Raw genomic sequence first — 23212 nt, forward strand, 5'->3', positions numbered from 1 at the left:
AGTACGCTTTTGTAAATCAAGCCCTGTGATTCACACACAAAGGTGCTAAAGGGGTGTGACCAATGAGGAAAACATACTTATAATAAAAAAGAGAGCCTGTACTAAAAAAAAAGAAAAAAAAATCTGTAATTAAAAAAAAAAAAAAAGCCTTCTGGGGGATACTTACATTGGGAAGGGGAAGCCTCACCCCCCCCCCCCCCTATAGCTTCGGGGAATCCAGCGCTGGCTCCCCCGACAAACACTGATCTATTTACCTCTTTGCGATCCTGGGCGGGCGCACTATCAACTCTTCGTTCGGGTTAGGTGGAAATAGCTGAACCCGATCGCATCCGCTCTCCTGTACAGGCGCAAAGGTTCCCAGTAGGTAAATATTTACCTCCCGCAGTTCAGGGGCTGCAGCGCTGGATTGCCGGGACACCAGAGGACGGGGGAAGCCTCGTTAGGATCCAGAGGCGTCCCCCTCCAGAGGTAAGTATCCCCCAGAGGGTTGTTGTTTTTTTAAATGACAGATTCTCTTTAATAATGTAGACCATCCTGGAAGCAGGGATAATCCCCTCCATATAAAGCCTGGTACACACGTCAATTCTGATAGGCCAATAACTGGGAAATACAAAAGTTTGTTTTCTTAAAACAGAAAGAATGTGCGATAATTCAGGTTGGAGTGAGCTCCGAGATATCTCCCACAATGCATCACTGCTGACTATATGCAAATTAACCATTGTACCCTTAGAAGCTAAACACACCTCCAGAACCGCTGGAATGCAATGATGTGTCAGCTTGTTTATTTGTACAGAGCCATAATAATCCAACATGCATACAGACTGTTTTGGATTGTTTGCTCCTCATCAGTGCATGGCATGGATTAATTTGGCTCTATGGAGTAGGACTTGTAAACCGAGAGGTACAGACTAACCAGCAAGCTCATGGTGACCCAGAACTCATTGGAGTGTGTGAGGGGCTACAATGGTCCTAAAAGCCCTACTGCATAGAGCCAAATTAATCCATGCCATGCACTGATGAGGATCAAACAATCCGAAACAGTCTGTATGCATGTTGGATTATTATGGCTCTGTACAAACTAACAAGCTGACACATCATTGCATTCCAGCGGTTCTGGAGGTGTGTTTAGCTTCTAAGGGTACAATGGTTAATTTGCATATATTCAGCAGTGATGCATTGTGGGAGACATCTCGAGCTCACTCCAACCTGAATTATCGCAAATTCTTTCTGTTTTAGGAAAGCAAACTTTTGTTTTTCTTAACATCTTAGTAAGGGGGCTTTTAGGACATTGTAGTCCCTTACACACTCCAATGAGTTCTGGGTCACCATGAGCTTGCTGGTTAGTCTGTGCCTAACTGGGAAATGTTACCACCTCTAGGTAGTATGAGGGTTTACCTACAAAAAACGCTCATAGTATTCTGCTGACCCTCATACTACATGGAAGTGGGAAAATGTGTCAGTGATTGGCCAATCAGGATTGAAAGTGTGTACCAGGCTTAAAGAGGTACTGTCGCTGAGCTCGTCCATACCGCAAAGGAGGTTAAGCTATACCATTGCTGTATGGTTTTGGGATGTGGGAGGAAACTGGAGTAGCTGGATGAGAAGATAAACACTGTGTGCAGATGGTGTTCTGGCTGGGGTTCAAACAGGGGTCCCGGAGCTGCAAGGCGAGAGTGCTAATCCCTACACCACCATGCTTCCCGGGGTTAGAAGCCTTCAGGATTACAGGCAGCACTGTGGTGTAGTGGTTAGCACACTCATCTTACACTGCTGGGTCCCCTGTTTGAATCCCACCCATCTGCACAGAGTTTGTATGTTCTTCTCGTGCCTTTTGAGTTTCCTCCGGGTACCCCAGTTTCCTCCCACATCCCAAAAACATACAAATCATTTAATCGGCTTCCCCCTAAATTGGCCCTAGACTACGATACATACAGTACACGATAGATACATAGACATATAACTATGGTATGGATTAGGTCAGTGACATATATACTGTACTCTGTACATCGCTGCGGAAGATGTCGGCGCTATATAAATACTAAGTAATAATAATATTATTAGCAATGTATGGGCAGATCCGACTAAGAGACAGATCTCTCTCTAGATCGATACATTCGACCAATTTCAGCCCGAAATTGGTTGAATCATCAATTGAGCATGCTCTTGGCGGCACAGATTTTCATCCAATTCGAATAATGATTCAATCAGATGGTCAATCAGCCAAGTTGATAGCTGTATGGCCACCTGTACTATTGCTTTGTGTGTCCCGAGAGATGCTCTCTTATCTCCTATCTCAGAACCTCCATCCAGCTTCATGGCTTTAATATGAAGACTGGAGGACTCTCTTTCACCAGAGTCTCCTATTAACCTCCTCCATCAGAGCCTCCAGATGTCACTCTGTAGTGTGACACACGTCCATTGTCCCCGCTGCTCTGTGATTGGCTGCTGAGTGTGGGAACCTCTGCTCAGCCTGATCCTCACACATCATTATGCAGGGAGAGGGGTATAAAGAGAGGAGGGTCCCCCCTCTGGCAGCACATCCCTGACATCAGCTCTACAGAGCACCAGAACTACTCTGCCATCCTTGACCAGACAGCATGGCTCCTTCCAGCAGCCCTCTCCTGCACTGCAATGGCCACCAGCTGACCAGAGAACCCAGAAAAGTAAGTGTACCCTCAACCTAGAGGCATCTACCAAACATCTCTTCATCATGGATCCCCTTATCTGACAGCCGCTGCACCCCCTCATTCTAAACCCCCATCTCACGCTTTCTATATTCCCCCATCCTCTCCACCTAACATCCAAACCAGGATGTCTCCTTATACTTCTCTAATGTACGTATCTTCCTGCACCTCCTAGATTCCCCCATCCTCTCCACCTAACGTCCAAACCTTGATGTCTCCTTATACCTCTCTAATGTACGTATCTTCCTGGACCTCCTAGGTTCATTCATCTCCTCTCCTCTAAGCTCACCTGTTCTTCCTCTGCCTTCTACAGTTACTTATTGGCTATTATTCAATTAACTTTTACTCCTGAGTTTTCTCATAGGAGCTAATATTTCATCTTCTTTTTAAAAATATCTTTTGAGCACTATGCAATTAAAAAAAGGACCAAAACGTCCTATCATGATTATTTTGAGCATTGTCTTACTTGCTGGAGGCTTTAAAATGCATTTTATTGATAAAGTGTAAAATATCTCCTAAGAGAAAACTCAAAAAGAAAGTTAATTGAGTTGAGGCCATTGTTTCGATCTGAAATGTCCACTTTTTAATAATCACCTTTCATTGGTCATAACTGATAAATGGTGAATCTGAGTGGTGGTTTTCTGCACTTTGGATCTCACTCTTTGTTTACTTTATAAGTCATAATGCCTGTTCCATACATTAGGCAGTAACACCAGATGATGATGATGATGTTGGCCATGCCGGTAATGAGATAGTAATCATGTTGTGTATTGTTTTGTGCAGGTGAGGAAGCCCGTTATTGAGAAAATGAGAAGAGATCGCATCAACAGCAGCATCGAGCAGCTCCGCCTCTTACTGGAGAAAGAGTTCCACAAGCATCAGCTGCCCTCCAAGCCTGAGAAGGCCGACATATTGGAGATGACCGTCTCCTTCCTGCAGCAGCACATGGCTGGGAAAAGTAAGTTCCCCTTTCTCAGATCTTATGCTTGTGCCATAGAGATGACAGCAGAAGTCTGTACCAGGTGACCATGGATTGTCATGCATAACTAACGCCTCTGTCTTCCTCTTTCTAGATGTGACATCAGCCTCCAGCCAGGTCCATAGAGACGGCTACTCCTCCTGCATCCAGGACTCGGTCACTTTCCTGTCCCAGCACACCCAGCCAGAGGTCCAGCTGCAGCTGCTGCAGAACCTCCCCAGAGCTCAGACCGCCAACAAGGCTCTGAGTCCTTCTGTGTTCCCCGTCTACCAGGCCAGCAGCCAGCACTCAGCTCTGGACAGCAGCAAAGCCTTGTGGAGACCCTGGTAGAGACTACATCTCCTGCTGCGTTCACCTCCTGCACTGTGAGCTGCGTGCACTTCCTGCACTGTGAGCTGCATTCACCTCCTGCACTGTGAGCTGCGTGCACTTCCTGCACTGTGAGCTGCGTGCACTTCCTGCACTGTGAGCTGCGTTCACCTCCTGCACTGTGAGCTGCGTTCACCTCCTGCACTGTGAGCTGCGTGCACCCCCTGCACTGTAAGCTGTATACACCAGTCCCTGAACTATGAGCCATGTACACCAGTCCCTGAACTATGAGCCGTGTACACTAGTCCCTGAACTGTGAGCTGTGTACACCAGTCCCTGAACTGTGAGCTGCATTCACTGAGCTGTACAGAGAGCATACCTGACACTTGTGTATGCTGGACTGACCTAATCATTATGTCCTATCAGATGGACAGAGAGTAGGCTGATTATTCAGCAGAATGTAATCACTGTGTGATGTCATGTTATCCATCTATGATTGGAGCAGATGGATCTATGCTGTGTTCCTGTATGGGAAAATATTGTATTTGTATCTATTGATAGCCAGTAATGTTATTATTGACTAAACGTAATTACTTTGCGATACAGAGTCAGTATACGCTGCAGGCCAGGATCCAGACTGGTAACTTTCCTATATGGGAATGGGGAAAGGGGTTGTATTGAATAGGTACCTTCTGTGAAGGCAAAGCTCTGATTAGTAAACACATTTTTGGGTACTTATCCGTTAGCCGGGCGCATCCGGCAGGTGGCGCTAATTACTATTCCCCCTCCAGGCCGACATGGATAGTAGGGAAAGATGTAACTCTGGTGGAGTTTTGTCGCCACCTGCTGGATGCGCCCGGCTAATGGATAAGTACCCATTTTGGCAACCCTCATCTAGGTCACATCAAACTAGGCTGTGTTTAAGTTTGGTGCAGAGTTTTGTAGTGTAATTTGCTCTTATGCAGAGTTCTGCATGGTGCAGCACTGTATTGCATAGTCCTGCATGGTGCAGTGCTATATTGCAGAGTTCTGCATGGTTTAGTAATGTATTGCAGAGTTATGCATGGTGTAGTACTGTATTGCATAGTCCTGCATGGTGCAGTACTGTATTGCATAGTCCTGCATGGTGCAGTGCTATATTGCAGAGTTCTGCATGGTTTAGTAATGTATTGCAGAGTTATGCATGGTGTAGTACTGTATTGCATAGTCCTGCATGGTGCAGCACTGTATTGCATAGTCCTGCATGGTGCAGTGCTATATTGCAGAGTTCTGCATGGTTTAGTAATGTATTGCAGAGTTATGCATGGTGTAGTACTGTATTGCATAGTCCTGCATGGTGCAGTACTGTATTGCAGAGTTATGCATAGTTTAGTAATGTATTGCAGAGTTATGCATGGTGCAGTACTGTATTGCATAGTCCTGCATGGTGCAGCACTGTATTGCAGAGTTCTGCATGGTGCAGTACTGTATTGCAGAGTTCTGCATGGTCCAGTACTGTATTGCAGAGTTCTGCATGGTGCAGTACTGTATTGCAGAGTTCTGCATGGTCCAGTACTGTATTGCAGAGTTCTGCATGGTGCAGTACTGTATTGCAGAGTTCTGCATGGTGCAGTACTGTATTGCAGAGTTCTGCATGGTCCAGTACTGTATTGCAGAGTTCTGCATGGTGCAGTACTGTATTGCAGAGTTCTGCATGGTGCAGCACTGTATTGCATAGTCCTGCATGGTGCAGTGCTATATTGCAGAGTTCTGCATGGTTTAGTAATGTATTGCAGAGTTATGCATGGTGCAGTACTGTATTGCAGAGTTATGCATAGTTTAGTAATGTATTGCAGAGTTATGCATGGTGCAGTACTGTATTGCAGAGTTCTGCATGGTGCAGTACTGTATTGCAGAGTTCTGCATGGTCCAGTACTGTATTGCAGAGTTCTGCATGTTGCAGTACTGTACTGCAGTGTATTATGAAGGAAATGCACTGAGCTTGTAGTTGTAACATCCCATGGATGTTCTCATTGTTACAGTTTTTTGTATCACTTTTTAGTTTTATAATTACTCTATGAGTATAAATGAGTCTTAGCTGACTCTACAGTAACTGCAGCCTGCACTCTGCAATGAATAGTCGCCCAGCCCTAATATTTCTCTGGAGAAAATTCTAGGACATCATTAACTGCCTGGTACAAAATCTGAATCCTCGGCTTAGCGTTCTGTGCAGACTATACTAACTCTATAAAGTATCGGCAACATGCTTTACCACCTACTAAGAGGTTGTTAAACTTTCACATAAATTAATGCGCTTCTCCAGTCAAATCTATTCTCTTCCGTCTTAAACAGAGTGAGGCTGTGTTAATACCTGTATAAGACGATTATCACTCATCTTTGTAAATGTTGGGGACATTTTCCACTCACTTCCGAGATGTATTCCTATTTCCTGTTGCGGTGACACCTGGAACATTTGAGGGTTCACCTCACTTCCTGTTGGCAACTGTCACATGACAGGAAGTAAGGAGCAACCTCTTTAGCATTAAAAGTTGACAGGTGCTTTAGCTCTTCCTCATTCAGTTTCAAGCAAAATAAAATATTTGACTTCACTCCGAATTTAGTATTAGGCCCCGTTTCCACTATTGCGGTGCGGATTCCACCGCTGACGAAATCGCATGCGGATGCGATTCCGCATGCGTTTTTTGCCGCGAATTCGCATGCGAATTCGCATAGGTGAGTGTATATGCGATTTTAACCATGTCACTGCCTGTGTAAATTTACATTGGTACCTATGCGAATTCGCATGCGAATTCGCGGCAAAAAACGCATGGGAAAAACGCATGCGATTTCCCTATTAAATACATTGTGTGCGATTCGCCTGCATTCCACACGCAGGCGAATTCAGAGGGCTCTGCCGTGCAGAAAAATCCTGCACAGAAAAACGCACAGCAAAACTGACAAGTGGAAACAAGCCCATCCACTTGTATTGGCTGTGCGAATCTGCATGCAGGAAACGCATGCAGATTCGCGATAGTGGAAACGGGCCCTAATACTATCCAGTTAAACACATATTGTATTTTCATTGAGAACTGAGTATATTAGTACATTCATTATTTGGATGTATGGTATAATATGTACTGTATGTGAAATGCCATCATCTGGTAAAACTCCTTTCTAAGGAAAATGTATTTATGTAGTATAAATAATTCAGATGTTCTTCAATATTTGGAGGTAATAATACATGACTTAGAATACACTTATGGTTTGCAATATTTGCAAGGAATACCCTAATGTATGGAATACAGTCTGTAATATGCGCATGTGATTAGCAGCATTTCCTGTATGTATAGGGTGTAATAGTGTATAGTGCTGTGCACTTCTGCCAGTTATCCCGACTGTGGGATTTAAATGTTTGAGCATTTGTTGTATCGGTCTACAATTCAGTATGAATTGGTGCAAGACCTAAGAAAATATAATTATTGTCTTCATTGTATGCAATGATAAAATAATAAACAATTATATGTTTATGTAATTTTGTGTCGGTTTTCAATCAATATGTTCAATCGAAAGTACACAAAAAAACCAGCAAAGACCAATCCTGAGAAAAGTACAATCACCCCCAGTGACTATACAACACACACCCATATTCATTCTATGAGTCACACACAAAGGTGCTAAAGGGGTGTGACCAATCAAGCAAAATATACTTATACTAAAAAAGAGAACCTGTACTAAAAATAAAAAATAAAAACTCTGGGGGATACTTACCTTGGGAAGGGGAAGCCTTAGGGTCCCCCTCTCCCCTGTAGCTTTGGGGAATCCTGCGCTGGCTCCCCGACAAATGCTGATCTATTTACCTCTTTGCAATCCTGCGCAGGCGCACTAGCAGCTCTTCGTTTGGGTAAAGTGGAAATAGCTGAACCCTCCCGCAGTTCTGGGGCTGCAGCGCTGGATTGCCGGGACACCAGAGGATGGGGGAAGCCGCGTTAGGATCCAGAGGCATCCCCCTCCAGAGGTAAGTATCCCCCAGAGGTTTTTTTTTTATTTATTTTTTTTTAAATTACAGATTCTCTTTAATAATGTAGTCCATCCTGGAACCAGGGATAATCCCGGCGTACGTTAAAAAAGGGCGTCGGGAAAAAAGGGCGCAGGGTTTTAAACGATAAGCATGAATAACGTTTAAAAAAATTGTGCTATATTTCGTTTAAAAATAATGTTTTATAAAGTTATAAATCATTAAATAATGTGTATGAAATCGGCAATTGTAAAAAGGTTAATCTTCCCTGTTTAAAAAGTGAAATGTATAATAACGTTTTATAAAATATTAATAAGAATTTTACTAAAACTATACCTAACCCTACTCTCACACAGAACCCTCCCTGTACCTATCCCTAACCCCTAGACCCCCCTGGTGGTGCCTAAACCTAAGACCCCCCTGGTGGTGCCTAACCCTAAGACCCCTCTGGTGGTGCCTAAACCTAAGACCCCCCTGGTGGTGCCTAAACCTAAGACCCCCCCTGGTGGTGCCTAACCCTAAGACCCCCCTGGTGGTGCCTAAACCTAAGACCCCCCTGGTGGTGCCTAACCCTAAGACCCCTCTGGTGGTGCCTAAACCTAAGACCCCCCTGGTGGTGCCTAAACCTAAGACCCCCCTGGTGGTGCCTAACCCTAAGACCCCCCTGGTGGTGCCTAAACCTAAGACCCCCCTGGTGGTGCCTAAACCTAAGACCCCCCTGGTGGTGCCTAAACCTAAGACCCCCCTGGTGGTGCCTAACCCTAAGACCCCCTGGTGGTGCCTAAACCTAAGACCCCGCTGGTGGTGCCTAAACCTAAGACCCCCCCCCCCCCCCCCCGGTGGTGCCTAAACCTAAGACCCTCCTGGTGGTGCCTAAACCTAAGACCCCCCCTGGTGGTGCCTAAACCTAAGACCCCCCCTGGTGGTGCCTAAACCTAAGACCCCCCCCCCCCCCCCCCTGGCGGTGCCTAAACCTAAGACCCCCTGTGATAAGCATTAATAACGTTTTTAAAAAATATTGTGCTGTTCTTCGTTTAAAAATAATGTTTAAAAAATTATGAATCATTAAATAATGTGTAATCATGAGAAGCAGTTATAAAACATTAAAAGTCTCCGGGCGCCGCTTTTAAAACGTTATTTTTCTCCGGCACCCTTTTTTCCTGTTGGGCGCCCAATAAACGATATTTATTATGGGAGTGAATGGCGGCGCCCTTTTTGTCCACCTGCCTCATGCGCCCAAATTTCCTGCTTCCATAATCCCCTACCTATAAAGCCTGGTACACACGTCAATTCTGATGGGCCAATAACTGGGAAATGTTACCACCTCCATGTAGTATGAGGGTTTACCTACAAAAACTGCTCATAGTATTCTGCTGACTCTCATACTACATGGAGGTGGGAAAATGTGTCAGCGATTGGCCAATCAGAATTGAAAGTGTGTACCAGGCTTAAAGAGGAACTGTCGCGAAAATCTTAACATTTAAAACACATACAAATAAGAATTTATTACAGAGTAAAATGAGCCATACATTACTTTTCTCCTATGCTGCTGTCACTTACAGTAAGTAGTAGAAATCTGACATTACTGACAGGTTTTGGACTAGCCCATCTCTCCATAGGGGATTCTCTGCATGGCCTTTATTCTTTATAAAGACATTCCCTGAAAAATCTTTATACAAAGGTGCTGGCCAGCCTCCCTGCTTGCTGGACACTATTTTGGCAGTTGGACGGAGCAACTGCCATTCACTAAGTACTTTTAAAGATAAAGAAAACCCTGTTAATCCCCCTATGAGGAGATGGACTAGTTCAAAATCTGTCGGTAATGTCAGATTTCTACTACTTATTGTGAGTGACAGCAACATAGGAGAAAAGTCATTTATGGCTCATTTTACTCTGGGAGAAATGTACTTCTTATTTGTATGTGTTTTAAATTTTAAGATTTTAGCGACAGTTCCTCTTTAAAAAAACAACTGAAGTGAGAAGTATATGGAGGCTGTCATATTTAGTTCATTTTAAGCAATACCTTTGCCGTATGGTTTTGGGATGTGGGAGGAAACTGGAGTGGCTGGATGAAACCCACACAGACATGGGGAGAACATAAACACTGTGCAGATTGTGTTCTGGCTGGGGTTCAAACAGGGGTCCCGCCCGGAGCTGCAAGGTGAGAGTGCTAATCCCTACACCACCATGCTTCCCTGGGTTAGAAACCTTTAGGATTACAGGCAGCACTGTGGTGTAGTGGTTAGCACACTCATCTTACACTGCTGGGTCCCGTTTGAATCCCACCCATCTGCACAGAGTTTGCGTGTTCTCCTCGTGCCTTTTGGGTTTTCTCCGGGCACCTTGGTTTCCTCCCACATCCCAAAAACATACAAATCATTTAATCGGCTTACCCCTAAATTGGCCCTAGACTACGATACATACAGTACACGATAGATACATAGACATATAACTATGGTATGGATTAGGTCAGTGACATATATACTGTACTTTGTACATCGCTGCGGAAGATGTCGGCGCTATATCAATACTAAGTAATAATAATATTATTAGCAATGTATGGGAAGATCCCACTAAGAGACAGATCTCTCTCTAGATCGATACATTCGACCAATTTCAGCCCGAAATTGGTTGAATCATCAATTGAGCATGCTCTTGGCGGCACAGATTTTCATCCAATTCGAATAATGATTCAATCAGATGGTCAATCAGCCAAGTCGATAGCTGTATTGCCACCTTTACTATTGCTTTGTGTGTCCCGAGAGATGCTCTCTTATCTCCTATCTCAGAACCTCCCTGTTAATATGAAGACTGGAGGACTCTCTTTCACCAGAGTCTCCTATTAACCTCCTCCATCAGAGCCTCCAGATGTCACTCTGTAGTGTGACACAAGTCCATTGTCCCCGCTGCTCTGTGATTGGCTGCTGAGTGTGGGAACCTCTGCTCAGCCTGATCCTCACACATCATTATGCAGGGAGAGGGGTATAAAGAGAGGAGGGTCACCCCTCTGGCAGCACATCCCTGACATCAGCTCTACAGAGCACCAGAACTACTCTGCCATCCTTGACCAGACAGCATGGCTCCTTCCAGCAGCCCTCTCCTGCACTGCAATGGCCACCAGCTGACCAGAGAACCCAGAAAAGTAAGTGTACCCTCAACCTAGAGGCATCTACCAAACATCTCTTTATCATGGATCCCCTTATCTGACAGCCGCTGCACCCCCTCATTCTAAAACCCCCATCTCACACTTCCTATATTCCCCCATCCTCTCCACCTAACGTCCAAACCAGGATGTCTCCTTATGCCTCTCTAATGTACGTATCTTCCTGCACCTCCTATATTCCCCCATCCTCTCCACCTAACGTCCAAACCAGGATGTCTCCTTATACTTCTCTTATGTACTTATCTTCCTGCACCTCCTATATTCCCCCATCCTCTCCACCTAACGTCCAAACCTTGATGTCTGCTTATACCTCTCTAATGTATCTTCCTGGACCTCCTAGATTCAGTCTTCTCCTCTAAGCTCACCTGTTCTTCCTCTGCCTTCTACAGTTACTTATTGGCTCTTATTCAATTAACTTTTACTCCTGAGTTTTCTCATAGAAGCTAATATTTCATCTTCTTTTTAAAAATATCTTTTCAGCACTATGCAATTTAAAAAGGACCAAAATGTCCTATCATGATTATTTTGAGCATTTTCTTACTTGCTGGAGGCTTTAAAATGCATTTTATTGATAAAGTGTAAAATATCTCCTAAGAGAAAACTCAAAAAGAAAGTTAATTGAGTTGAGGCCATTGTTTCGATCTGAAATGTCCACTTTTTAATAATCACCTTTCGTTGGTCATAACTGATAAATGGTGAATCTGAGTGGTGGTTTTCTGCACTTTGGATCTCACTCTTTGTTTACTTTATAAGTCATAATGCCTGTTCCATACATCAGGCAGTAACACCAGATGATGATGATGATGACGATGTTGGCCATGCCGGTAATGAGATATTAATCATGTTGTGTCTTGTTTTGTGCAGTTGAGGAAGCCCGTTATTGAGAAAATGAGAAGAGATTGCATCAACAGCAGAATTGAGCAGCTCCGCCTCTTACTGGAGAAAGAGTTCCACAAGAATCAGCTGCCCTCCAAGCCTGAGAAGGCCGACATATTGGAGATGACCGTCTCCTTCCTGCAGCAGCACATGGCTGGGAAAAGTAAGTTCCCCTTTCTCAGATCTTATGCTTGTGCCATAGAGATGACAGCAGAAGACTGTACCAGGTGACCATGGATTGTCATGCATAACTAACGTCTCTGTCTTTCTCTTTCTAGATGTGACATCAGCCTCCAGCCAGGTCCATAGAGACGGCTACTCCTCCTGCATCCAGGACTCGGTCACTTTCCTGTCCCAGCACAGCCAGCCAGAGGTCCAGCTGCAGCTGCTGCAGAACCTCCCCAGAGCTCAGACCGTCACCAAGGCTCCGTGTCTTTCTGTGTTCCCCGTCTACCAGGCCAGCAGCCAGCACTCAGCTCTGGACAGCAGCAAAGCCTTGTGGAGACCCTGGTAGAGACTACACCTCCTGCTGCGTTCACCTCCTGCACTGTGAGCTGCGTGCACTTCCTGCACTGTGAGCTGCGTGCACCCCCTGCACTGTAAGCTGTATACACCAGTCCCTGAACTATGAGCCATGTACACCAGTCCCTGAACTATGAGCCGTGTACACCAGTCTCTGAACTATGAGCCGTGTACACCAGTCCCTGAACTGTGAGCTGCATTCACTGAGCTGTACAGAGAGCATACCTGACACTTGTGTATGCTGGACTGACCTAATCATTATGTCCTATCAGATGGACAGAGAGTAGGCTGATTATTCAGCAGAATGTAATCACTGTGTGATGTCATGTTATCCATCTATGATTGGAGCAGATGGATCTCTGCTGTGTTCCTGTATGGGAAAACATTGTATTTGTATCTATTGATAGCCAGTAATGTTATTATTGACTAAACGTAATTACTTTGCGATACAGAGTCAGTATACGCTGCAGGCCAGGATCCAGACTGGTAACTTTCCTATATGGGAATGGGGAAAGGGGTTGTATTGAATAGGTACCTTCTGTGAAGGCAAAGCTCTGATTAGTGAACACATTTTTGGGTACTTATCCGTTAGCCGGGCGCATCCGGCAGGTGGCGCTAATTACTATTCCCCCTCCAGGCCGACATGGATAGTAGGGAAAGATGTAACTCTGGTGGAGTTTTGTCGCCACCTAGAGGATTCGCCCGGCTAACGGATAAGTACCCATTTTTGCAACCCTCATCTAGGTCACATCAAACTATGCTGTGTTTAAGTTTGGTGCAGAGTTTTGTAGTGTAATTTGCTCTTATGCAGAGTTCTGCATGGTGCAGTACTATATTGCAGAGTTCTGCATGGTGCAGTACTGTATTGCAGAGTTCTGCATGGTGCAGTACTGTATTGCAGAGTTATGCATGGTGCAGTGCTGTATTGCAGAGTTCTGCATGGTGCAGTACTGTATTGCAGAGTTCTGCATGGTGCAGTGCTGTATTGCAGAGTTCTGCATGGTGCAGTACTGTATTGCAGAGTTCTGCATGGTGCAGCACTGTATTGCAGAGTTCTGCATGGTGCAGCACTGTATTGCAGAGTTATGCATGGTGCAGTGCTGTATTGCAGAGTTCTGCATGGTGCAGTGCTGTATTGCAGAGTTCTGCATGGTGCAGTACTGTATTGCAGAGTTCTGCATGGTGCAGTACTGTATTGCAGAGTTCTGCATGGTGCAGTACTGTATTGCAGAGTTCTGCATGGTGCAGTACTGTATTGCAGAGTTCTGCATGGTGCAGTACTGTATTGCAGAGTTCTGCATGGTGCAGTACTGTATTGCAGAGTTCTGCATGGCGCAGCACTGTATTGCAGAGTTCTGCATGGTGCAGTACTGTATTGCAGAGTTCTGCATGGTGCAGTACTGTATTGCAGAGTTCTGCATGATGCAGTACTGTATTGCAGAGTTCTGCATGGTGCAGTACTGTATTGCAGAGTTCTGCATGGTGCAGTACTGTATTGCAGAGTTCTGCATGGTGCAGTACTGTATTGCAGAGTTCTGCATGGTGCAGTACTGTATTGCAGAGTTCTGCATGGTGCAGTACTGTATTGCAGAGTTCTGCAAGGTGCAGTACTGTATTGCAGAGTTATGCATGGTGCAGTACTGTATTGCAGAGTTCTGCATGGCGCAGCACTGTATTGCAGAGTTCTGCATAGTGCAGTACTGTATTGCAGAGTTCTGCATAGTGCAGTACTGTATTGCAGAGTTCTGCATAGTGCAGTACTGTATTGCAGAGTTCTGCATGGTGCAGTACTGTATTGCAGAGTTATGCATGGTGCAGTACTGTATTGCAGAGTTATGCATGGTGTAGTCCTGTATTGCAGAGTTCTGCATGGTGTAGTCCTGTATTGCAGAGTTCTGCATGGTGCAGTGCTGTATTGCAGAGTTCTGCATGGTGCAGTACTGTATTGCAGAGTTCTGCATGGTGCAGTACTGTATTGCAGAGTTCTGAATGGTGCAGTGCTGTATTGCAGGGTTCTGCATTGTGCAGCACTGTATTGCAGAGTTCTGCATGGTGCAGTACTGTATTGCAGAGTTCTGCATGGTGCAGTACTGTATTGCAGAGTTCTGCATGGTGTAGTACTGTATTGCAGAGTTCTGCATGGTGCAGTACTGTGTTGCAGAGTTCTGCATGGTGTAGTACTGTATTGCAGAGTTCTGCATGGTGTAGTACTGTGTTGCAGAGTTCTGCATGGTGCAGTACTGTGTTGCAGAGTTCTGCATGGTGTAGTACTGTATTGCAGAGTTCTGCATGGTGTAGTACTGTGTTGCAGAGTTCTGCATGGTGTAGTACTGTGTTGCAGAGTTCTGCATGGTGTAGTCCTGTATTGCAGAGTTCTGCATGGTGCAGTACTGTATTGCAGAGTTCTGCATGGTGCAGTACTGTATTGCAGAGTTCTGCATGGTGCAGTACTGTATTGCAGAGTTCTGCATGGTGCAGTACTGTATTGCAGAGTTATGCATGGTGCAGTACTGTATTGCAGAGTTTTGCATGGTGTAGTCCTGTATTGCAGAGTTCTGCATGGTGCAGTACTGTATTTCAGAGTTCTGCATGGTGCAGCACTGTATTGCAGGGTTCTGCATTGTGCAGTACTGTATTGCAGAGTTCTGCATGGTGCAGTGCTGTGTTGCAGAGTTCTGCATGGTGCAGTACTGTATTGCAGAGTTCTGCATGGTGCAGTACTGTATTGCAGAGTTCTGCATGGTGCAGTGCTGTATTGCAGAGTTCTGCCTAGTTTAGTAATGTATTGCAGAGTTCTGCATGGCGCAGTGCTGTATTGCAGAGTTCTGCATGGTCCAGTACGGTATTGCAGAGAACTGCAGTGTATTATGAAGGAAATGCACTGCGCTTGTAGTTGTAACATCCCATGGATGTTCTCATTGTTACAGTTTTTTGTATCACTTTTTAGTTTTATAATTACTCTATGAGCATAAATGAGTCTTAGCTGACTCTACAGTAACTGCAACCTGCACTCTGCAATGAATAGTCGCCCAGCCCTCATATTTCTCTGGAGAAAAGTCTAGGACATCATTAACTGCCTGGTACAAAATCTGAATCCTCGGCTTAGCGTTCTGTGCAGACTATACTGACTCTAGAAAGTATCGGAAACATGCTTTACCACCTACTAAGAAGTCGTTAAACTTTCACATAAATTAATGCACTACTCCAGTCAAATCTATTCTCTTCCATGTTAAACAGAGTGAGGATGTGTTAATACCTGTGTAAGACGATTATCACTCATCTTTGTGAATGTTTGGGACATTTTCCACTCACTTCAGAGATGTATTCCTATTTCCTGTTCCGGTGACACCTGGAACATTTGAGGGTTCACCTCACTTCCTGTTGGCAACTGTCACATGACAGGAAGTAAGGAGCAACCTCTTTAGCATTAAAAGTTGACTGGTGCTTTAGCTCTTCCTCATTCAGTTTCAAGCACAATAAAATATTTGACTTCACTCCGAATTTAGTATTAGGCTAAGTTCACAGTGGGACGTTAAAGTCGCGCGTTAAAACAGCATTTAATGCAGAATAACTCACTGCAATGAAAAATCAATGCCCTGTTCACAGTGCACACGTTGCGTTGGTGTCTAACGCTGCACGTTAAGTAAAAGTACTGCATGCAATGCGTTATACACGTTATTAGCTGCGTTGGACTGTTTGCACATGCTCAGTAATGACTTGGAAGCATACTTTTCATTGCCTGTATTTTTTACTGTATCTGCTGTATGCGACGGTAACGCTGCGTTGCCACTTTTTGGGCGCGTTGCGTTGTAAGCTTGCGGTGCGACTTTAACGTGGCATCAAAACGCAACGTCCCACTGTGAATCTAGCCTTATACTATCCAGTTAAACACTTATTGTATTCTCATTGAGAACTGAGTATATTAGTACATTCATTATTTGGATGTATGGTATAATATGTACTGTATGCGAAATGCCATCATCTGGTAAAACTCCTTTCTAAGGAAAATGTATTTATGTAGTATAAATAATTCAGCTGTTCTTCAATATTTGGAGGTAATAATACATGAATTAGAATATACTTATGGTTTGCAATATTTGCAAGGAATACCCTAATGTCTGGAATACAGTCTGTAATATGCGCATGTGATTATCAGCATTTCCTGTATGTATAGGGTGTAATAGTGTATAGTGCTGTGCACTTCTGCCAGTTATCCCGACTGTGGGATTTCAATGTTTGCCAGTTATCCTGACTGTGGGATTTCAAATGTTTGGGCATTTTTTGTATCGGTCTATAATTCAGTATGAATTGGTGCAAGACATAAGAAAATATAATTATTGTCTTCATTGTATGCAATGATAAAATAATAAACAATTCTATGTTTATGTAATTTTGTATCGGCTTTCAATCAATATGTTTAATCAAAAGTACAAAAGGAAACACCAATCCTGAGAAAAGTACAATCACCCCCAGTGACTATACAACACATACTCACTTTTGTTTATCTTAACATCTTAGTAAGGGGGCTTTTAGGACCATTGTAGTCCCTTACACACCCCAATGAGTTCTGGGTCACCATGAGCTTGCTGGTTAGTCTGTACCTCTCGGTGTTACAAGCCCTACTGCATAGAGCCAAATTAATCCATGCCATGCACTGATGAGGATCAAACAATCCGAAACAGTCTGTATGCATGTTGGATTATTATGGCTCTGTACATATTAACAAGCTGATACATCATTGCATTCCAGCGGTTCTGGAGGTGTGTTTAGCTTCTAAGGGTAGAATGGTTAATTTGCATATATTCAGCAGTGGTGCCTGGGAGACATCTCAAGCTCACTCCAACCTGAATTATCGCAAATTCTTTCTGTTTTAAGAAAGCAAACTTTCGTTTTTCATATTCATTCTATGAGTCACACACAAAGGTGCTAAAAGGGTGTCACCAATCAAGCAAAACATAGTTATACTAAAAAGAGAACCTGTACTAAAAAAAAAAAAAAAAAAAAAAAGCCCTTTGGGGAATACTTGCCTGGGGAGGGGGAAGCCTCAGGGTCCCCCCCCCCCTCCCCTTTAGCTTCGGGGAATCCAGCGCTGGCTCCCCCGTCAAGCACTGGTCTATTTACCTCTTTGCGATCCTGCAGCCGCACTAGCAGCTCTTGGTTCGGGTTAGGTGGATATAGCTGAACCCGATCGCATCCGCTCTCCTGTGCAGGCGCAAAGGTTCTCAGTAGGTAAATATTTACCTCCCGCAGGTCGGGGGCTGCAGCGCTGGATTGCCGGGACACCAGCGGACAGAGGAAGCCTTGTTAGCCTCCAGAGGCTTCCTTCTCCTGAGGTAAGTATCCCCCAGAGGGTTGTTTTTTTTTTTTTTAAATGACAGATTCTCTTTAATAATGTAGTCCATCCTGGAAGCAGAGATAATCCCCTACATATAAAGCCTGGTACACACGTCAATTCTGATAGGCCAATAACTGGGAAATACAAAAGTTTGTTTTCTTAAAACAGAAAGAATTTGCGATAATTCAGGTTGGAGTGAGCTCCGAGATATCTCCCACAATGCATCACTGCTGACTATATGCAAATTAACCATTGTACCCTTAGAAGCTAAACACACCTCCAGAACTGCTGGAATGCAATGATGTGTCAGCTTGTTAGTTTGTACAGAGCCATAATAATCCAACATGCATACAGACTGTTTAGGATTGTTTGCTCCTCATCAGTGCATGGCATGGATTAATTTGGCTCTATGCAGTAGGGCTTGTAACACCGAGAGGCACAGACTAACCAGCAAGCTCATGGTGACCCAGAACTCATTGGAGTGTGTGAAGGGCTACAATGGTCCTAAAAGCCCTACTGCATAGAGCCAAATTAATCCATGCCATGCACTGATGAGGATCAAACAATCCGAAACAGTCTGTATGCATGTTGGATTATTATGGCTTTGTACAAACTAACAAGCTGACACATCATTGCATTCCAGCGGTTCTGGAGGTGTGTTGAGCTTCTAAGGGCACAATGGTTAATTTGCATATATTCAGCAGTGGTGCCTGGGAGACATCTCGAGCTCACTCCAACCTGAATTATCGCAAATTCTTTCTGTTTTAGGAAAGCAAACTTTTGTTTTTCTTAACATCTTTAGTAAGGGGGCTTTTAGGACCATTGTAGTCCCTTACACACTCCAATGAGTTCTGGGTCACCATGAGCTTGCTGGTTAGTCTGTGCCTAACTGGGAAATGTTACCACCTCTAGGTAGTATGAGGGTTTACATACAAAAAAAGCTCATAGTATTCTGCTGACCCTCATACTACATGGAAGTGGGATTGAAAGTGTGTACCAGGCTTAAAGAGGTACTGTCGCTGAGCTCGTCCATACCGCAAAGGAGGTTAAGCAATACCATTGCTGTATGGTTTTGGGATGTGGGAGGAAACTGGAGTAGCTGGATGAAACCCACACAGACATGGGGAGAAAAACAAAAATTTGCTTTCCTAAAACAGAAAGAATTTGCGATAATTCAGGTTGGAGTGAGCTTGAGATGTCTCCCAGGCACCACTGCTGAATATATGCAAATTAACCATTGTACCCTTAGAAGCTAAACACACCTCCAGAACCGCTGGAATGCAATGATGTGTCAGCTTGTTAAATTGTACAGAGCCATAATAATCCAACAAGCATACAGACTGTTTCCAATGCATGTTGGATTATTCTGGCTCTGTACAATTTAACAAGCTGACACATCATTGCATTCCAGCGGTTCTGGAGGTGTGTTTAGCTTCTAAGGGTACAATGGTTAATTTGCATATATTCAGCAGTGATGCACTGGGAGACATCTCAAGCTCACTCCAACCTGAATTATCGCAAATTCTTTCTGTTTTAGGAAAGCAAATTTTTGTTTTTCTTAACATCTTAGTAAGGGGGCTTTTAGGACCATTGTAGTCCCTTACACACTCCAATGAGTTCTGGGTCACCATGAGCTTGCTGGTTAGTCTAGACATGGGGAGAACATAAACACTGTGTGCAGATGGTGTTCTGGCTGGGGTTCAAACAGGGATCCCAGAGCTGCAAGGCGAGAGTGCTAATCCCTACACCACCATGCTTCCCGGGGCTAGAAGAAACCTTTAGGATTACAGGCAGCACTGTGGTGTAGTGGTTAGCACACTCATCTTACACTGCTGGGTCACCTGTTTGAATCCCACCCATCTGCACAGAGTTTGTATGTTCTTCTCGTGCCTTTTGAGTTTCCTCCGGGTACCCCAGTTTCCTCCCACATTCCAAAAACATACAAATCATTTAATCGGCTTACCCCTAAATTGGCCCTAGACTACGATACATACAGTACACGATAGATACATAGACATATGACTATGGTATGGATTAGGTCAGTGACATATATACTGTACTCTGTACATCGCTGCGGAAGATGTCGGCGCTATATAAATACTAAGTAATAATAATATTATTAGCAATGTATGGGCAGATCCGACTAAGAGACAGATCTCTCTCTAGATCGATACATTCAACCAATTTCAGCCCGAAATTGGTTGAATCATCAATTGGACATGCTCTTGGCGGCACAGATTTTCATCCAATTCGAATAATGATTCAATCAGATGGTCAATCAGCCAAGTTGATAGCTGTATTGCCACCTTTACTATTGCTTTGTGTGTCCCCAGAGATGCTCTCTTATCTCCTATCTCAGAACCTCCCTGTTAATATGAAGGCTGGAGGACTCTCTTTCACCAGAGTCTCCTATTAACCTCCTCCATCAGAGCCTCCAGATGTCACTCTGTAGTGTGACACACGTCCATTGTCCCCGCCGCTCTGTGATTGGCTGCTGAGTGTGGGAACCTCTGCTCAGCCTGATCCTCACACATCATTATGCAGGGAGAGGGGTATAAAGAGAGGAGGGTCACCCCTCTGGCAGCACATCCCTGACATCAGCTCTACAGAGCACCAGAACTACTCTGCCATCCTTGACCAGACAGCATGGCTCCTTCCAGCAGCCCTCTCCTGCACTGCAATGGCCACCAGCTGACCAGAGAACCCAGAAAAGTAAGTGTACCCTCAACCTAGAGGCATCTACCAAACATCTCTTTATCATGGATCCCCTTATCTGACAACCGCTGCACCCCCTCATCCTAAAACCCCCATCTCACGCTTTCTATATTCCCCCATCCTCTCCACCTAACGTCCAAACCTTGATGTCTCCTTATACTTCTCTAATGTACGTATCTTCCTGCACCTCCTAGATTCCCCCATCCTCTCCACCTAACGTCCAAACCTTGATGTCTCCTTATACCTCTCTAATGTACGTATCTTCCTGGACCTCCTAGGTTCATTCATCTCCTCTCCTCTAAGCTCACCTGTTCTTCCTCTGCCTTCTACAGTTACTTATTGGCTATTATTCAATTAACTTTTACTCCTGAGTTTTCTCATAGGAGCTAATATTTCATCTTCTTTTTAAAAATATCTTTTGAGCACTATGCAATTAAAAAAAGGACCAAAACGTCCTATCATGATTATTTTGAGCATTGTCTTACTTGCTGGAGGCTTTAAAATGCATTTTATTGATAAAGTGTAAAATATCTCCTAAGAGAAAACTCAAAAAGAAAGTTAATTGAGTTGAGGCCATTGTTTCGATCTGAAATGTCCACTTTTTAATAATCACCTTTCATTGGTCATAACTGATAAATGGTGAATCTGAGTGGTGGTTTTCTGCACTTTGGATCTCACTCTTTGTTTACTTTATAAGTCATAATGCCTGTTCCATACATTAGGCAGTAACACCAGATGATGATGATGTTGGCCATGCCGGTAATGAGATAGTAATCATGTTGTGTCTTGTTTTGTGCAGGTGAGGAAGCCCGTTATTGAGAAAATGAGAAGAGATCGCATCAACAGCAGCATCGAGCAGCTCCGCCTCTTACTGGAGAAAGAGTTCCACAAGCATCAGCTGCCCTCCAAGCCTGAGAAGGCCGACATATTGGAGATGACCGTCTCCTTCCTGCAGCAGCACATGGCTGGGAAAAGTAAGTTCCCCTTTCTCAGATCTTATGCTTGTGCCATAGAGATGACAGCAGAAGTCTGTACCAGGTGACCATGGATTGTCATGCATAACTAACGTCTCTGTCTTCCTCTTTCTAGATGTGACATCAGCCTCCAGCCAGGTCCATAGAGACGGCTACTCCTCCTGCATCCAGGACTCGGTCACTTTCCTGTCCCAGCACACCCAGCCAGAGGTCCAGCTGCAGCTGCTGCAGAACCTCCCCAGAGCTCAGACCGCCAACAAGGCTCTGAGTCCTTCTGTGTTCCCCGTCTACCAGGCCAGCAGCCAGCACTCAGCTCTGGACAGCAGCAAAGCCTTGTGGAGACCCTGGTAGAGACTACATCTCCTGCTGCGTTCACCTCCTGCACTGTGAGCTGCGTGCACTTCCTGCACTGTGAGCTGCATTCACCTCCTGCACTGTGAGCTGCGTGCACTTCCTGCACTGTGAGCTGCGTGCACTTCCTGCACTGTGAGCTGCGTTCACCTCCTGCACTGTGAGCTGCGTTCACCTCCTGCACTGTGAGCTGCGTGCACCCCCTGCACTGTAAGCTGTATACACCAGTCCCTGAACTATGAGCCATGTACACCAGTCCCTGAACTATGAGCCGTGTACACTAGTCCCTGAACTGTGAGCTGTGTACACCAGTCCCTGAACTATGAGCCGTGTACACCAGTCCCTGAACTATGAGCCGTGTACACCAGTCCCTGAACTATGAGCCGTGTACACTAGTCCCTGAACTGTGAGCTGTGTACACTAGTCCCTGAACTGTGAGCTGTGTACACCAGTCCCTGAACTGTGAGCTGCATTCACTGAGCTGTACAGAGAGCATACCTGACACTTGTGTATGCTGGACTGACCTAATCATTATGTCCTATCAGATGGACAGAGAGTAGGCTGATTATTCAGCAGAATGTAATCACTGTGTGATGTCATGTTATCCATCTATGATTGGAGCATATGGATCTCTGCTGTGTTCCTGTATGGGAAAACATTGTATTTTTATCTATTGATAGCCAGTAATGTTATTATTGACTAAACGTAATTACTTTGCGATACAGAGTCAGTATACGCTGCAGGCCAGGATCCAGACTGGTAACTTTCCTATATGGGAATGGGGAAAGGGGTTTTATTGAATAGGTACCTTCTGTGAAGGCAAAGCTCTGATTAGTAAACACATTTTTGGGTACTTATCCGTTAGCCGGGCACATCCGGCAGGTGGCGCTAATTACTATTCCCCCTCCAGGCCGACATGGATAGTAGGGAAAGATGTAACTCTGGTGGAGTTTTGTCGCCACCTGCCGGATGCGCCCGGCTAACGGATAAGTACCCATTTTGGCAACCCTCATCTAGGTCACATCAAACTAGGCTGTGTTTAAGTTTGGTGCAGAGTTTTGTAGTGTAATTTGCTCTTATGCAGAGTTCTGCATGGTGCAGCACTGTATTGCAGAGTTATGCATGGTGCAGTGCTGTATTGCATAGTCCTGCATGGTGCAGTGCTGTATTGCATAGTCCTGCATGGTGCAGTGCTGTATTGCATAGTCCTGCATGGTGCAGTACTGTATTGCAGAGTTATGCATGGTGCAGTGCTGTATTGCATAGTCCTGCATGGTGCAGTGCTGTATTGCATAGTCCTGCATGGTGCA

The 23212-nt window shown here is 44.7% G+C and overlaps 3 protein-coding genes across 3 annotated transcripts; all 3 read left to right on the forward strand.

Annotated features, from left to right (window-relative positions):
* The first annotated feature begins 2556 nt into the window (after positions 1-2556).
* Positions 2557-3993, forward strand: LOC137522361 (transcription factor HES-5-like). The gene is made up of 3 exons (XM_068242406.1): positions 2557-2663; positions 3468-3642; positions 3758-3993. The coding sequence occupies exons 1-3, from the start codon at positions 2598-2600 to the stop codon at positions 3991-3993; spliced, it is 477 nt and encodes a 158-aa protein (XP_068098507.1). The 5' UTR covers positions 2557-2597.
* A 7049-nt stretch (positions 3994-11042) lies between these two features.
* On the forward strand, positions 11043-12607 carry LOC137522032 (transcription factor HES-5-like). Its single transcript, XM_068242052.1, has 3 exons — positions 11043-11108; positions 11994-12168; positions 12284-12607. Exons 1-3 carry the CDS (start codon positions 11043-11045, stop codon positions 12517-12519), a joined length of 477 nt encoding a protein of 158 aa, XP_068098153.1. The 3' UTR covers positions 12520-12607.
* Positions 12608-20476: 7869 nt separating this feature from the next.
* Positions 20477-21902, forward strand: LOC137522362 (transcription factor HES-5-like). Its single transcript, XM_068242407.1, has 3 exons — positions 20477-20574; positions 21377-21551; positions 21667-21902. The coding sequence occupies exons 1-3, from the start codon at positions 20509-20511 to the stop codon at positions 21900-21902; spliced, it is 477 nt and encodes a 158-aa protein (XP_068098508.1). The 5' UTR covers positions 20477-20508.
* Positions 21903-23212: the final 1310 nt, after the last annotated feature.

The sequence above is a fragment of the Hyperolius riggenbachi genome, chromosome 6, assembly GCF_040937935.1.
Source record: "Hyperolius riggenbachi isolate aHypRig1 chromosome 6, aHypRig1.pri, whole genome shotgun sequence".
NCBI lineage: Eukaryota > Metazoa > Chordata > Amphibia > Anura > Hyperoliidae > Hyperolius > Hyperolius riggenbachi.

Excerpts from the sequence above, each read along its gene's own strand:
- LOC137522361 (XM_068242406.1), top strand. The coding sequence starts at position 2,598 with ATGGCTCCTTCCAGCAGCCCTCTCCTGCACTGCAATGGCCACCAGCTG. Across the intron at positions 2,664-3,467 it reads TGACCAGAGAACCCAGAAAA|GTGAGGAAGCCCGTTATTGA; the intron begins GTAAGTGTACCC and ends TGTTTTGTGCAG. Across the intron at positions 3,643-3,757 it reads GCAGCACATGGCTGGGAAAA|ATGTGACATCAGCCTCCAGC; the intron begins GTAAGTTCCCCT and ends TCCTCTTTCTAG.
- LOC137522032 (XM_068242052.1), top strand. The coding sequence starts at position 11,043 with ATGGCTCCTTCCAGCAGCCCTCTCCTGCACTGCAATGGCCACCAGCTG. Across the intron at positions 11,109-11,993 it reads TGACCAGAGAACCCAGAAAA|TTGAGGAAGCCCGTTATTGA; the intron begins GTAAGTGTACCC and ends TGTTTTGTGCAG. Across the intron at positions 12,169-12,283 it reads GCAGCACATGGCTGGGAAAA|ATGTGACATCAGCCTCCAGC; the intron begins GTAAGTTCCCCT and ends TTCTCTTTCTAG.
- LOC137522362 (XM_068242407.1), top strand. The coding sequence starts at position 20,509 with ATGGCTCCTTCCAGCAGCCCTCTCCTGCACTGCAATGGCCACCAGCTG. Across the intron at positions 20,575-21,376 it reads TGACCAGAGAACCCAGAAAA|GTGAGGAAGCCCGTTATTGA; the intron begins GTAAGTGTACCC and ends TGTTTTGTGCAG. Across the intron at positions 21,552-21,666 it reads GCAGCACATGGCTGGGAAAA|ATGTGACATCAGCCTCCAGC; the intron begins GTAAGTTCCCCT and ends TCCTCTTTCTAG.